The 11,539-nt window shown below is 43.6% G+C and overlaps 2 protein-coding genes across 2 annotated transcripts in view; both read left to right on the top strand.

The window, feature by feature from the left end:
• Nucleotides 1–11,539, top strand: part of RSPRY1 (ring finger and SPRY domain containing 1) — an 86,103-nt gene that overhangs the window by 74,169 nt on the left and 395 nt on the right. The window lies entirely within an intron of this gene.
• Nucleotides 5,245–10,444, top strand: ARL2BP (ADP-ribosylation factor-like 2 binding protein). The gene is made up of 6 exons (XM_006863554.1): nt 5,245–5,282; nt 6,045–6,106; nt 8,088–8,194; nt 9,440–9,525; nt 9,712–9,808; nt 10,343–10,444. Exons 1-6 carry the CDS (start codon nt 5,245–5,247, stop codon nt 10,442–10,444), a joined length of 492 nt encoding a protein of 163 aa, XP_006863616.1.

Here is an 11,539-nt window from a genome sequence, read left to right on the forward strand (position 1 = left end):
TTGACAACTTCAATCTTATCTCCATTGGTAAGAATGTTGTTTATTGGTCCAGTGATGAGGAATTTTGTTTTCTTTACATTGAGGTGCAATCTATACCAAAGACTGTATAGAGACCCTTTTTATTAAGTCCTAAATAGAACAAAGGCAAATCATCTGAGTGAGCGAGACCATCAACATGAAGCCATAATGGTGTTCAAAGGAGTCACGGTCATGTGGCTAATTACAGAACATAGGAAACAAAGGAAATAATCTCAAAATCATGATTGGCAGCAGATCACTTCTTAACTCTCTCTGGTGGGACAATGTGGAAGCAGGAAAAGGACTGAGATTGGGATCTGTCCACAATTACAGATTAGAAAAGTTTAAGGATGAACAGTTCTGGGGCCCTCTGACTACCTAGCTATATGATAGTCAATTTAAGGATGACTTAGGACTCTGCATCCCTGGGACCTCCCCAACTTCCAGTAAGAGCATACCCAGGCAAGTCCCCTCAGCAGACTAGGGTTGTCATAAACTACTTTCAAACGCACCCTGCCTGAGAGTAAGCTTTCTACATTGCCAGTTTATGATCAGAATTCAACGGAGGCAGAATTTATGTCAAGACTCAAAATGAAGTTAAAGCTTTCACTGTAAACTGTGGCCTTCAACAAACCAAATGCTGAGACTCGAAGCTCTAATACAGACCAAGGCGCCCTCTCAGATTTATGATGTTACCTTGAGCTGGAATTGAGGCAATGGTTGTCAGTTTTTCAGGGTGGGAGAGAATCAAGCATCAATCACTATTCGTCTAGTACATGCTTGGAGGGTCTTGGTGTGGTGCTATAGGATAAGCACTGATTGCAAACCTCCAAGTCAGTGGTTCAAACTGACCAACTACTCAGAAACCCTATTCATGGTTGCTATGAGTTGGAACTGGCTTGTGGAATTTAACAGTAACAACTACTATGTAGTGAGCGCTGCTTATGAGATATATAAGCAGATCTGTTTATATCAAAGTGTTAGTGCCCTGGAGGCAAAGAATAGGATTCTATGAGAGAAGGTGGGAGACCTAATCTAGATAAGAGAGAGGGGTCTGAATTAAAAGACCAATAAGTAGGTGATCTGGTAGCGTAGTGGTTACGAATTGGACTGCGAACCTCAAGGTCAGCAGTTCGAAACTACCAGCTGTTCCGCGGGAGAAAGATGAAGCGATCTGCTCCCGTAAAGATTTACAGCCTCGGAAACCCTGTTCAGGGTCGCTATGGGTCGAAACCGACTCGACGGCACTTAACAACAACAACAAGTAGGTGATAACCAGGCAGAGACTGAGGACAAGCCTCCTAGGAGCGGGTAGCTGGGTGAACACAACATTATAGGCAAAGATCCTAACCAAGGATTTGATGAAAGGTGTCTGTCACTAGTTAAGATAGGACCTAAGTCGATAGAGTAGTATGTTCCATCGTTGAAGAAGTTTCATGAACCATGTTGTAGATTTGCAATGGAAAGCAAAAGTGTTTATGCTTGGAAGTGCCTTGATAAGTAATCTTTAAAGATATTTCTAGCTGCTATGTAAGAAACAGAATAGGGGGAGGTGGGGGGGGAGGGACAAGCAAAACCTGAAATAGTAAGACTGGAAGAGAAACTCTGAAGTAGTCCATGTGAGGCTAAAGGTGGTCTGGGAATTCAATGGAAATCGAAGTTGATGGAATTAAAATGATCTGTCTGCAGTCAAAGGAATAGAGTAGCCTATTAGTTTTTTAGCACTCTGTCCTTAAATTCTGCTCGTAAAATGGCCTACGCCAGTTCTTCACAAGAGGACTACGTTGACTAAAGTGTTCCGAATGGAAACAAAATTGTAATCTTGGCACTACTTTAAACGGAGTTACTTCACATAGAAAAGAAAAAAACAAGATTGGCAAACCATTTGAGAGACAGTAAATAATCCATATTCTGTACTAAATGTAAGCCTTGTAAGAGAATTGAAAGCTAGACTTCTTCTGATAATTGTACTGTTGGGTAAGTGGAGAAAACCAACCATAAAAATTAAGTTATGGCATTTCTCCAATTGTTCATTAGGAAAATGCCCCAGGGTCCCAGCCAATTTTTCTTTTTTCTAAATTGCCACCTTTTTGAGTGCTATAGAGGAACTCATGCTGCCGTTTGCACATTTCGCTATAATACTTTGTTTTCTCAAGCTGCCCTTTGAAATTTTTTGTTCAGCTCTTTTACTTCATATTTCTTCCATTCACTTTAGGATCTCTATCTACCATGGAAAACAAGTTTCAGAATCTCTTCTGACATCCATTTTGGTCTTTTATCTCTTTCTTGTCTTTTTAATGACTTCTCTTTCTTCCTGTATGATGTACTTGATGTCATCCCACAACTCTTCTGGTCTTTGGTCATTAACGTCTAATGCATCAAATCTGTTCTTGAGATGGTCTTTAAACTCAGGTTGGATGTATTCAAGGTCATACTTCGACTGTCATGGGCTTGTTTTCATTGTCTTCAGCTTCAGCCTGAACATATATATGAGCAATTGATGGTCTATTCCAGTCTGTCCTGGGACTTATTTTGGCTGATGGTATTGAGTTTCACTGTCCTGTCCCACCGATGTAGTCTACTTGATTCCTGTGTAGTGTATTCCATCTGGTGACATTGATGTGTTGTTTATGTTGTTTAAAAGTATTTGCAATGAATAAGTCATTGGTCTTGCAAAATTGTAATCATGCGATCTCCAGTATCATTTCCATCACCAAGACCCTATTTTCCAACTACTGATCTTTCCTCTGTTTCCAGCCTTTGCATTCCAATCACCAGTAATTATCAATGCAGCTTGATTGTATGTTTGATTGCATGTTTAAAAATCAATAATTAAAAGTATCTTTCAGGGTTTTAATTATTACAAAAGTAAGTGTTTAGCACAGTATCTGGACATGCCTGAGTAGGTGGGTACCTATTATTATTTGTATCTCCATTTGCTCCTAGAGTCAAAGATGATATAGTATATTAAAGATGGTCACAAATTTGACCATCAAAAAGTTCAATTGAAAGTGATGCTATGCCAGTTTCCAGTCCTAGGTATGAAGAAACTGAAGCTTCCACTTTCTCTTGAAATACTGGCATTTGGATCTAGCTGCTATGTTGTGAGATAACTGAAACCTACATGAGGCTTCCAGCCCTCAGCCAACAGCTGATTTCTCAGTCAGAGCCAGCACCAGTTGACCAGCCAGACCAAGAAGCTATCATGGAAGAGGCTTCTCAGTTTCAGTCATCCCAGCTGATGCCAAGTTGATGCCAAGTTGAACAGAAAGACTAGTTTTTCCCAGTTGTCCCTGCCAAGCCCTGCCCAAACTCCAGATGGGGGGGGGGGGGCAGAGTAATTTCAGATAATGTATAACAGCAATTGATAGCCCAAAAGATGAAATCACCAAGTTTTGTTCTTCCACCACTCTGACACCCTCCCCCCACCCAAAAGACTGCATTTTAGCAGGTGGTAGTGGTTGTGTTCCGTGGAGTAAGTTCTGACTCATAGCGACCCTGTATGGGGTTTCCGAGGCTGTAAATCTTTACAGGAGCAAAAAGCCTCATCTTTCTCTTATGAAATGGCATTAGTAAGAAGAGTTTGCAAATTCATTTCGTCTAAAAGAAATAAGTGGAGTATATAGATGGAATCCTGGTGTGATACTGTAGGATAAGCACTGGACCACAAAGTCCATTTAAACAGAAAAGTCGGTGGTTCAAACTCAGCAGACACTCCTTAGCAACGCTATACAGGGTCGCTGAGTAGGAACTGACTTGATGGCACTTAACAACATAGAGAAAGTAGGTCATGAAGAAGTATGCTGAGTTTGTTATGTGCTGTTTCATGCTTAACTAAACAATTTGGTTCCGTTTATTCAGCAAAGCTTTGTAAGTGCCCATCTTCTTGTATCTAGTGCTAAGCACAGTTCATAGCTCTGAGAATTGATCTCACTCTAGACATAATTGTGTATCTGTTCAATCCATCTTTAGTTGCAGATCCCACTCATACCTATTTCGTGTCCATGTGTGACCCCCTGGTGGGACTGTGGGGTAATCAATGGACTGTTAAACAAAAGTTGGCAGTTGAAACCCATCAACCACTCTGCTCTACCAGAGATATATGGGGCTATTTGCTCCCATGAAGATTTACAGCCTCTGTAACCCTATGTTGTTTAGTGCCATCCAGTAGGTTCCGACTCATACTGACTCTGTATCGGGTTTCCAAGGAGCGCTGGTGAGTTTGAACCGCCGACCTTGTAATTCAAACCGACCTTTCGATCCAGTGCCGCTATGAGTCGGAATTGACTAGATGGAAGTGGATTTGGGTTTTAGTTTTTTGACCTTTAGGTCAAACTTAAGCCAAACCATAAACGCAACAATGCTTGATGATCAGGGAAGTCATCCCTGGGAATTCTTTTGTTAACATTTAGCGTCCTGTTGGAGGGAATCTTATTTGGAACAGGGTGATCTGATTTCTGATTGAGTTGATCAAAGTGGCTTTATCAACTTGCAAAATTAGCCATGAAACCAGTTACAGCCTAATAATTATTTGAGACAGGAAGAGTTAACTGTCTTGCAGATCAGATGTCTGCAGTATCTGGTTCAGGAGGAAAAACTGACTCCTAATTTAAACTGCCATTTGCAAACTACAATGCTCTTAAAACAAGCTTTAGTCTTCACAAACACCCTGCAAAATGCCACTTGTCCATAAGTTGGAAATGAGGAAACTGCGGCTCTTAGTTTCAATTCCTTTATGCATAAAATGAGGGTGACATGAAGTTTAATTGCTTCACAGCGCGTTAATATTTCAGCAAATCCCATCCTTGCTGACTGAGGCCCAGGGTCCCTTCACGATTCCCTCTCATTTCCTCCCTGATTTTGTCCCGCCCCTGGCGTCGGATACTGCTCGCTGTGATTGGTTCTGAGGAGTCCATGAGGCGGGAGCTTCGAGCTGGGAAAGAGATGAGCGGAAGAGGGTACGGAAACCATGGTAACGGGAGGCGGGGCGCAGCGCCCAGTGGTCTGTAACCGACGCTGGGATCCCGCGGTGGGGACAGCGCGCGCAGAGCTGTCTAGCCGCAGCCGGAAAGATCTGAGGCCCCGGCGGCGAGGCCACCTCCTGGCCGGCAGTAGTACCCTCGATGCCGTTGGAGCAGTGCGAAGCGGAGTGGTGCCTGGGTCCGAACCGTGGGCAAGGAAGGAGGTTGACGGGCCATCTTGCCAGCGGCGGTGTATACGGCGACGATGGATGCCTTAGAGGAAGAGAGCTTCGCCCAGTCCATGTGAGTAGCGCTTCAGCCTCGGCTCCCTAAAACTTGTGCCGTCGCGGGATTGGCGGATTCCGCTCCGATCCGATCTAAGCCTTGGGTCTTCGATGATTGCTGTGATCGTCAGGCCAGGCGGCGGGGCGCAGGCCCGTTGGACAGGCAAGAGGACGGTGTTACCGTTGATCAATTCCCTCTTCCCAATCCCCCAGCCTTCTGCCCTGCGGCGTCAGCAAACCCCCGGCTGGTGAGAGCTGCCGAACCGGGCCGCGGATTAGTGGGTTCGCCACCTCCCGACCCCCCACAAGCAGATTAGTGTGGGGTTCTTGCAAGATCCTGTGAGTAGATCCCTGCAGCAAACATACAAATATAGCTCCAGGCTTTCGAATCCGCTGCGAGCCTTTGCTTATTTTGCCCTTTTGTAGTTCTTTGTCAGAATCGAGTTTTCTAAAACTAGAACCTTACATCACCTTTATGTCAAGGATCTTTAAAATGGGTATTGTATTTAGAATCAATCTTAATTGTTGAAGCTTGTTGTTAATTGCTGTTGAGTCGATTCCGACCCTTAGCGACCCACCGAACTTGCAGTTCAAATGGCTTAGTAGTTTCGCGCATTAATAACCCACGGTGCCACACCAGGACTTCGTTGTTGAAGCTGGGTGATGAGAAAATTCATTATATTATTTTTTCTACTTTATGCATGTTTTAAAGTGTCCAAAATGTTTTTTAGTGTAACAAATTGTTTAAATCAACACCTAATCCAGACATATTGATTTTCAGCTCTTCTGCTTCTGATGCAGAATTTGATGCTGTGGTTGGATATTTAGAGGACATTATCATGGGTAAGCTCTTTCACCCTAACCTGACCCTTAGTCCTGTTCTTAAAACCAAAGCAAACCCAAGGCTGTGTTCTAGCTCGGTACTGTTCAAACATATAACAGGACCATCAGAGCCCCCTTTTTCCAGGAGGATCTAGACCGTGGCCGGACAGAGTGGACACATGCATGTCTGCAGAGGTGGCCGCTCAGGCACAGCTCTGAGCACAGTGGCACCCAGTGGGCACAAGCTCAGACAGACCCAAGACAGTCATCTCACACATGCTAGGCACATGTAGATGGAGCACAGTTGGCATAGACACTCATATGTGCAAAGAGGTGGGCTTCGTCCAGCTAAAAGCCCATGAGAAGAACCAGTGATGCCCCATGCTGGTACCATAGGCGGGAATCACAGGGCCTCAGGGACCCTGTAGGACAGATTAGAACTGCCCTGAGGGTTTCCAAGACTTTCCAGCAAGCAGCTGGCGGGTTTGAACAGCTGGTGGGCCCAATGCTAACCACTCCACCACCCTTGCTTTTAAGAACATTGAAACCAGTTTAGAGAGTTAATTTTAAGAGAGAGAAAACATCAAGCTGCAATTAATTAATTAAAGTAGTGCACTGTAATATTAGTAGTAAGCCTTACTTTTTGACTTGATTTGACATAGAGGCAGACAGCCCAGTATTCCTGAAACCAACTAATAACTAAAATATCAAGGCCTAGAAGGAATTTACTCAGATAATGAGACACCTAGAAGTTATAGGGCTCTTGGCAAAGCTTCAGAAAGTAGTGACCTAAGTTTTCATATGTGAGTTCTTTCACTTTTTAGGTAGTTTTAAATTTTACCATTTCCATGGCATACAACAGCATAAACCCATAACCATAAGCCACATGTCCATGAAGGAAAACAAGGTCTCAGGCACTAGCAGGTTCTAGTTTCCTGAGTTTTGAGTTTCTATCTGTGGATTTATTTTAGCATCTATGCTGTTTTGTTAAGTGCCATCGAGTCTGTTCTGACTCATAATGACCCTGTAAAGGGCTTCTGAGGAGTAACTCTGGTGGGTTTGAACTACCTACAGACCTTATAGTTCGCAGTCTAGTGCTGATCCTATAGTGCTACATCAGGAGTCTCTAAGTCTTGCTAAGTAACATACCAGCAATAATATAGGCACCAAAAGTTTAAGTCAAATATGTGTGAGGGAAAAACTTAAACTGAGAAAATTGTATCTATTGACTTACAAGTTAAGTTTTTCTGAGAATTAGGAAAAGACCACTAATTTGGTTTTGTCAGAAATCACTGACCATGTTTTTGTTCCTTCAAGTCGCGTGATGGTTCATGCCCTTTAACTCCTGAATATAGATACATGTTTCTCCATTAAATTCTCATTCCATATGGATGTGTGGATTTTATGAAATATTGAGGAATCCACTTCTGTTGCCCAGAGTGGGTAAACCTGTCTGCTGAGAGAAAATGAACCTTCCATAACCCCAGAGTATTTATTCCAAAAGTCATGGTCCTTTCTGCAGCTTTCCTTTTATCTTTAGAAATAATATTCTTTTGTAAAAATTCCTTAACATTTATTAGGTGCTCATCCTGGACTAATTTCTCTATATATTCTCATCTAAAATCTAGTTGTTCTGTACCATAGGTACCTTCACTGTACTTCATTTTCCAGGTACATAAAGTGGGAGTTAGAGGAGATCGTCTTGCCTAAAATCACACAACTTGGCTGAGAAAAAATTCTGGCCTCTGTCAGAGCCCATACTTTTAATGACCATATTGTAGCCACCACTGCTGCTAGAAAAATATTCTGGAGTATGTAGCTGTACAGAAAATTAATGTGAGGGAGTTTGTAAGCCATAAAAACAAGCTGGATTTGCATCCGAGTCCCAGTAAACAGACCCTGCTGCCCCCTTTAAAAACCATCCATGTTCCCTCTGATCTCTGTCGTAGAGCAGAATGGTGTTTGGTTTCCATTAAAATGAATCTTCCCTCTTGTGGTTCAGATGACGAGTTCCAGTCACTACAGAGAAATTTCATGGACAAGTACTACCAGGAGTTTGAAGATACAGAAGAAAATAAACTCACCTATACACCTATTTTTAACGAATATGTAAGCAGATTTCGATTTCTCTTACAAAGAGATTAGGATTTCTTTAAAGTTGATACTTAGAACCAAAAGGTGTTAAAAAGTGCTCTTGTCTTTTTCAAATCTGCCACCAGCTAGCACACTGTCAGGGATCCTAATTAGAATCGGTGTTAGTTCTCATCTGCTGTTCATTAGTCCTGCACACAGCTTTGATGGCTGTTGTCCAAAAGGCTTTCAGGCAAATGTTTGATGATCTTATTTAAAAGAAAACATTTGGCTTACCATAATCCTGCTTTCCGTTGCGTGGGTTTAATACACCTTCTATCTGTGTACTTTTGACCTTTTTTCTATTTAAAAAAATCCACAGGATGTTTTCTGCTTTATAATTCAGTCATGTAAACATGACTGTTAAGTAAAAGTGAAAATTGAGTCCAAGGCCCTTACCTACTGAAACCCAAACCCAAAGCCATCTATCTAGTTGATGCTCATAGGTTCCTACCTGGTGGTGGTGGTGTGCCTTGGTGTTGGTTCCGACTCATAGCAACCATGTATAGGGTTTCTAAGGCTGTAAATCTTTCCAGGAGCAGAAAGCCTCATCTTTTTCCCACAGAATGGCTGGTAGTTTTGAGCTGCTGACCTTGAGGTTAGCAGCCAGATTTGTAACCACTATGCTACCAGAGCAGCAAAATCAGGACCCAAGAACCTCTACTCTTGACCTGTGGGACTGTACCCAGAGCCTCAGGCAACCTCTTGGGATGAATTACCTCATCTGCCTAAGAATAGGTTTAAATATCCAGGTCTTTGTTTTCTTAATCCCGAAGCTTGGGTTAATCAGTGAAGGTTTCCTGGAGCCAAGCCTTTGCTTATCTGAAACCTGCTTAAAAGGAACCTGGGGCTACCCTCCAAGTTTATGCATTTTGTATGTTCTTTTTGTATAGACTTCATCTCCCCATGAGGAAAAGCCTCGCTTATTTCGTCATTCCTTTCTGTCATATGTAAGGCCCATTGCTCACTGGCCTTACATATGTTAGAGCATCCATACTGTTAACCACACAGTCAACCTGTGAAGGCCTCTCTAGAGCTCCCAGTAGACCCAGTACTCAAAAGGAGCTGTGTTCTGGTCTTTGGTACCCAGCACTTGGCATGAAACCTGACACATAGAAGAGGCTCTCAGAAAATGTCCCTTACGAGGTGGGGATCAGCCTGTCTGGAAAAGAAGGCTTGTTTTCCTGAAGTGTGGTCTGACCAAGATGCTTTCTACTGTTGTAGATTTCTTTGGTAGAAAAGTACATCGAAGAACAGCTGCTGGAACGGATTCCTGGATTTAATATGGCGGCTTTCACAACAACATTGCAGTGAGTTGCCGTATCTTTTTATGGGTTTATCCTTTCACTTTCTCCAGGCCTTTTACCACCTCCTTTTTTAAGTGTCTGAAATGTCAAGGTCTGGTGCACTTGAGCCCTCAAAACCTCTGAATGAACTTTCGAGATTGTGTCCGTTCATCATTCATTCATGCCAACAGCCATGCTTCCCTTTTGCAGGCACCATAAAGATGAAGTGGCTGGTGATATATTTGACATGCTGCTCACCTTTACGGATTTTCTGGCTTTTAAAGAAATGTTTCTGGACTACCGAGCAGTAAGTCACTTCTGCCCATTTCATTTCCTGAACCACTTAGAACGTTCTCATTAAAACTATCACACACAGATATCTCCTCTGCTTCTTCCATCTTCCCCGTACACCTGATCAGTATGAGTCTAGCAGCTAGCAAGTGTCAGAAGAGTGAGCTACTGTTCTTGTCTGCCCTGGACCCAGGACCTAGGACCATGGCCCCTTGCAGCTGAACATTGTCATGCCTTGGTGGAACAGTTCCCAACCACTCTCTCAGGGTTTCTAAACAATCAGAATGGTAAAGCCAAAAAGCAGGTCTAGCTGTGCACCTTGCCTGCCTGATACCGCAGGCTCTCTGTGGGAAAACAAGTCAGTGGTTTTCAGTGAAGACAGGTAAATTTTCTAAGTGACCAAGGTCAGAACTGGGCAGAAAGGCAAGATCACCTCTCTCCTCCTATGGTATCCCCTGGCCATTCATCCACACTCCTTCCGTGAGAAGAGGCAGGGTTCTGAGCTAGAAAGGACTCTACTTCTTGGCCCTTTGTTTCTTCTCTCCTGTAGGAAAAAGAAGGCCGGGGACTAGACTTAAGCAGTGGTTTAGTAGTGACTTCATTGTGCAAATCATCTTCCATGCCAGCTTCCCAGAACAACCTGCGGCACTAGCTCCCCCCTCCAGACTGGGACCGTTGTGGACATCAACAGCCCAATAGACTGGGAGAAGCTAATGTTGATAGGTGAATACATCTTGGAAAGTCTGACTTGGTTGCTCTCTTCTGCTGCTCTTCATTCGTGTTAAGTATTGATGGCTCTGAAAAGAACATTACCAGACCCACCTAGGACCTTTCTCCTGAAACTCTTTGTAGTCGGTGATCCTAGAACATCTCCCAGAGTAGACACCTCTGAATCAGGCCCATACCCAGCGTCCCACCCAGGCTCCCTTTCCACAGGATCCATCACATCCCCTCTTTATCCCAGCAAGCTTTGCAGGCAGCTCCGCACTCCCAGATCTCACTTGGGTCAGTTTTCAGCCATCAGCCTCAGTGGCCCAGCTGTAGGGCCGTGTTTACGACGAAGGGTGCTATTCAAAGCAGCTGGCCATCTTGAGATTTCTGAAGCTGTCAACAAGGATTCAACTGTGAGCAGCCCTTGGACTGACAGCTGCCTGTGAGAATCACCTCCCTCCTCCCTGGCTTGTGTTTGCAGTCCCTTCAGCGCTGTGTCTTCTACCAGCCCTGATACAGCCCCACTATTTCTAAGCATTATTTTTGAAAACATTTTTATAGATGAACACTCAGGCACAACTAGTGGATCTGATCTTGGAAAGTCCATGATGACCCACTTAAAGATCTAAGTATTATATGCTGTGTGCTTAGTTGTTAGTGCTGTGAAGGCAAAATCACTGCCTGCATCATCGCTGTGTCCTGCTTTCCTGGGCACCAGGGGACAGATTACGTTGTGCTGGAAGTAAACCCAGTGTAACGGACCCTTTCTATAGAGCATGTCATATGTGTTTGTGCAGGTTTGTGTAAAGCCCTTTCTGATCACTAGGTTGTCTGCTGGGGAAGGGTCATTTGGGGAAAAACGGACTCTACAAATCCTTTTTCTTGTCAAGGTCTCTCCTACTGCGATGGTGTTCCTGGCCTAGCTCAGCCTGCGGAGGTCATAAACGGCCTTAATGGTTATCTTAGGCTCTGCTTTCGCCAATGTTTGTTGTCATATTAGTGACCAGAAGACATGTACATCACATCTCTAAAGAGA

The sequence above is a fragment of the Chrysochloris asiatica genome, unplaced genomic scaffold, assembly GCF_000296735.1.
Source record: "Chrysochloris asiatica unplaced genomic scaffold, ChrAsi1.0 scaffold00055, whole genome shotgun sequence".
Taxonomy (NCBI): Eukaryota; Metazoa; Chordata; class Mammalia; order Afrosoricida; family Chrysochloridae; genus Chrysochloris; species Chrysochloris asiatica.

What these genes read in the sequence shown, in the direction of transcription:
- ARL2BP (XM_006863554.1), top strand. Translation starts at nt 5,245, where the DNA reads ATGGATGCCTTAGAGGAAGAGAGCTTCGCCCAGTCCAT. An exon ending in GCTTTCACAACAACATTGCA is followed by an intron (nt 9,526 to 9,711) that starts GTGAGTTGCCGT and finishes TCCCTTTTGCAG; the next exon opens with GCACCATAAAGATGAAGTGG. An exon ending in TGTTTCTGGACTACCGAGCA is followed by an intron (nt 9,809 to 10,342) that starts GTAAGTCACTTC and finishes TCTCTCCTGTAG; the next exon opens with GAAAAAGAAGGCCGGGGACT.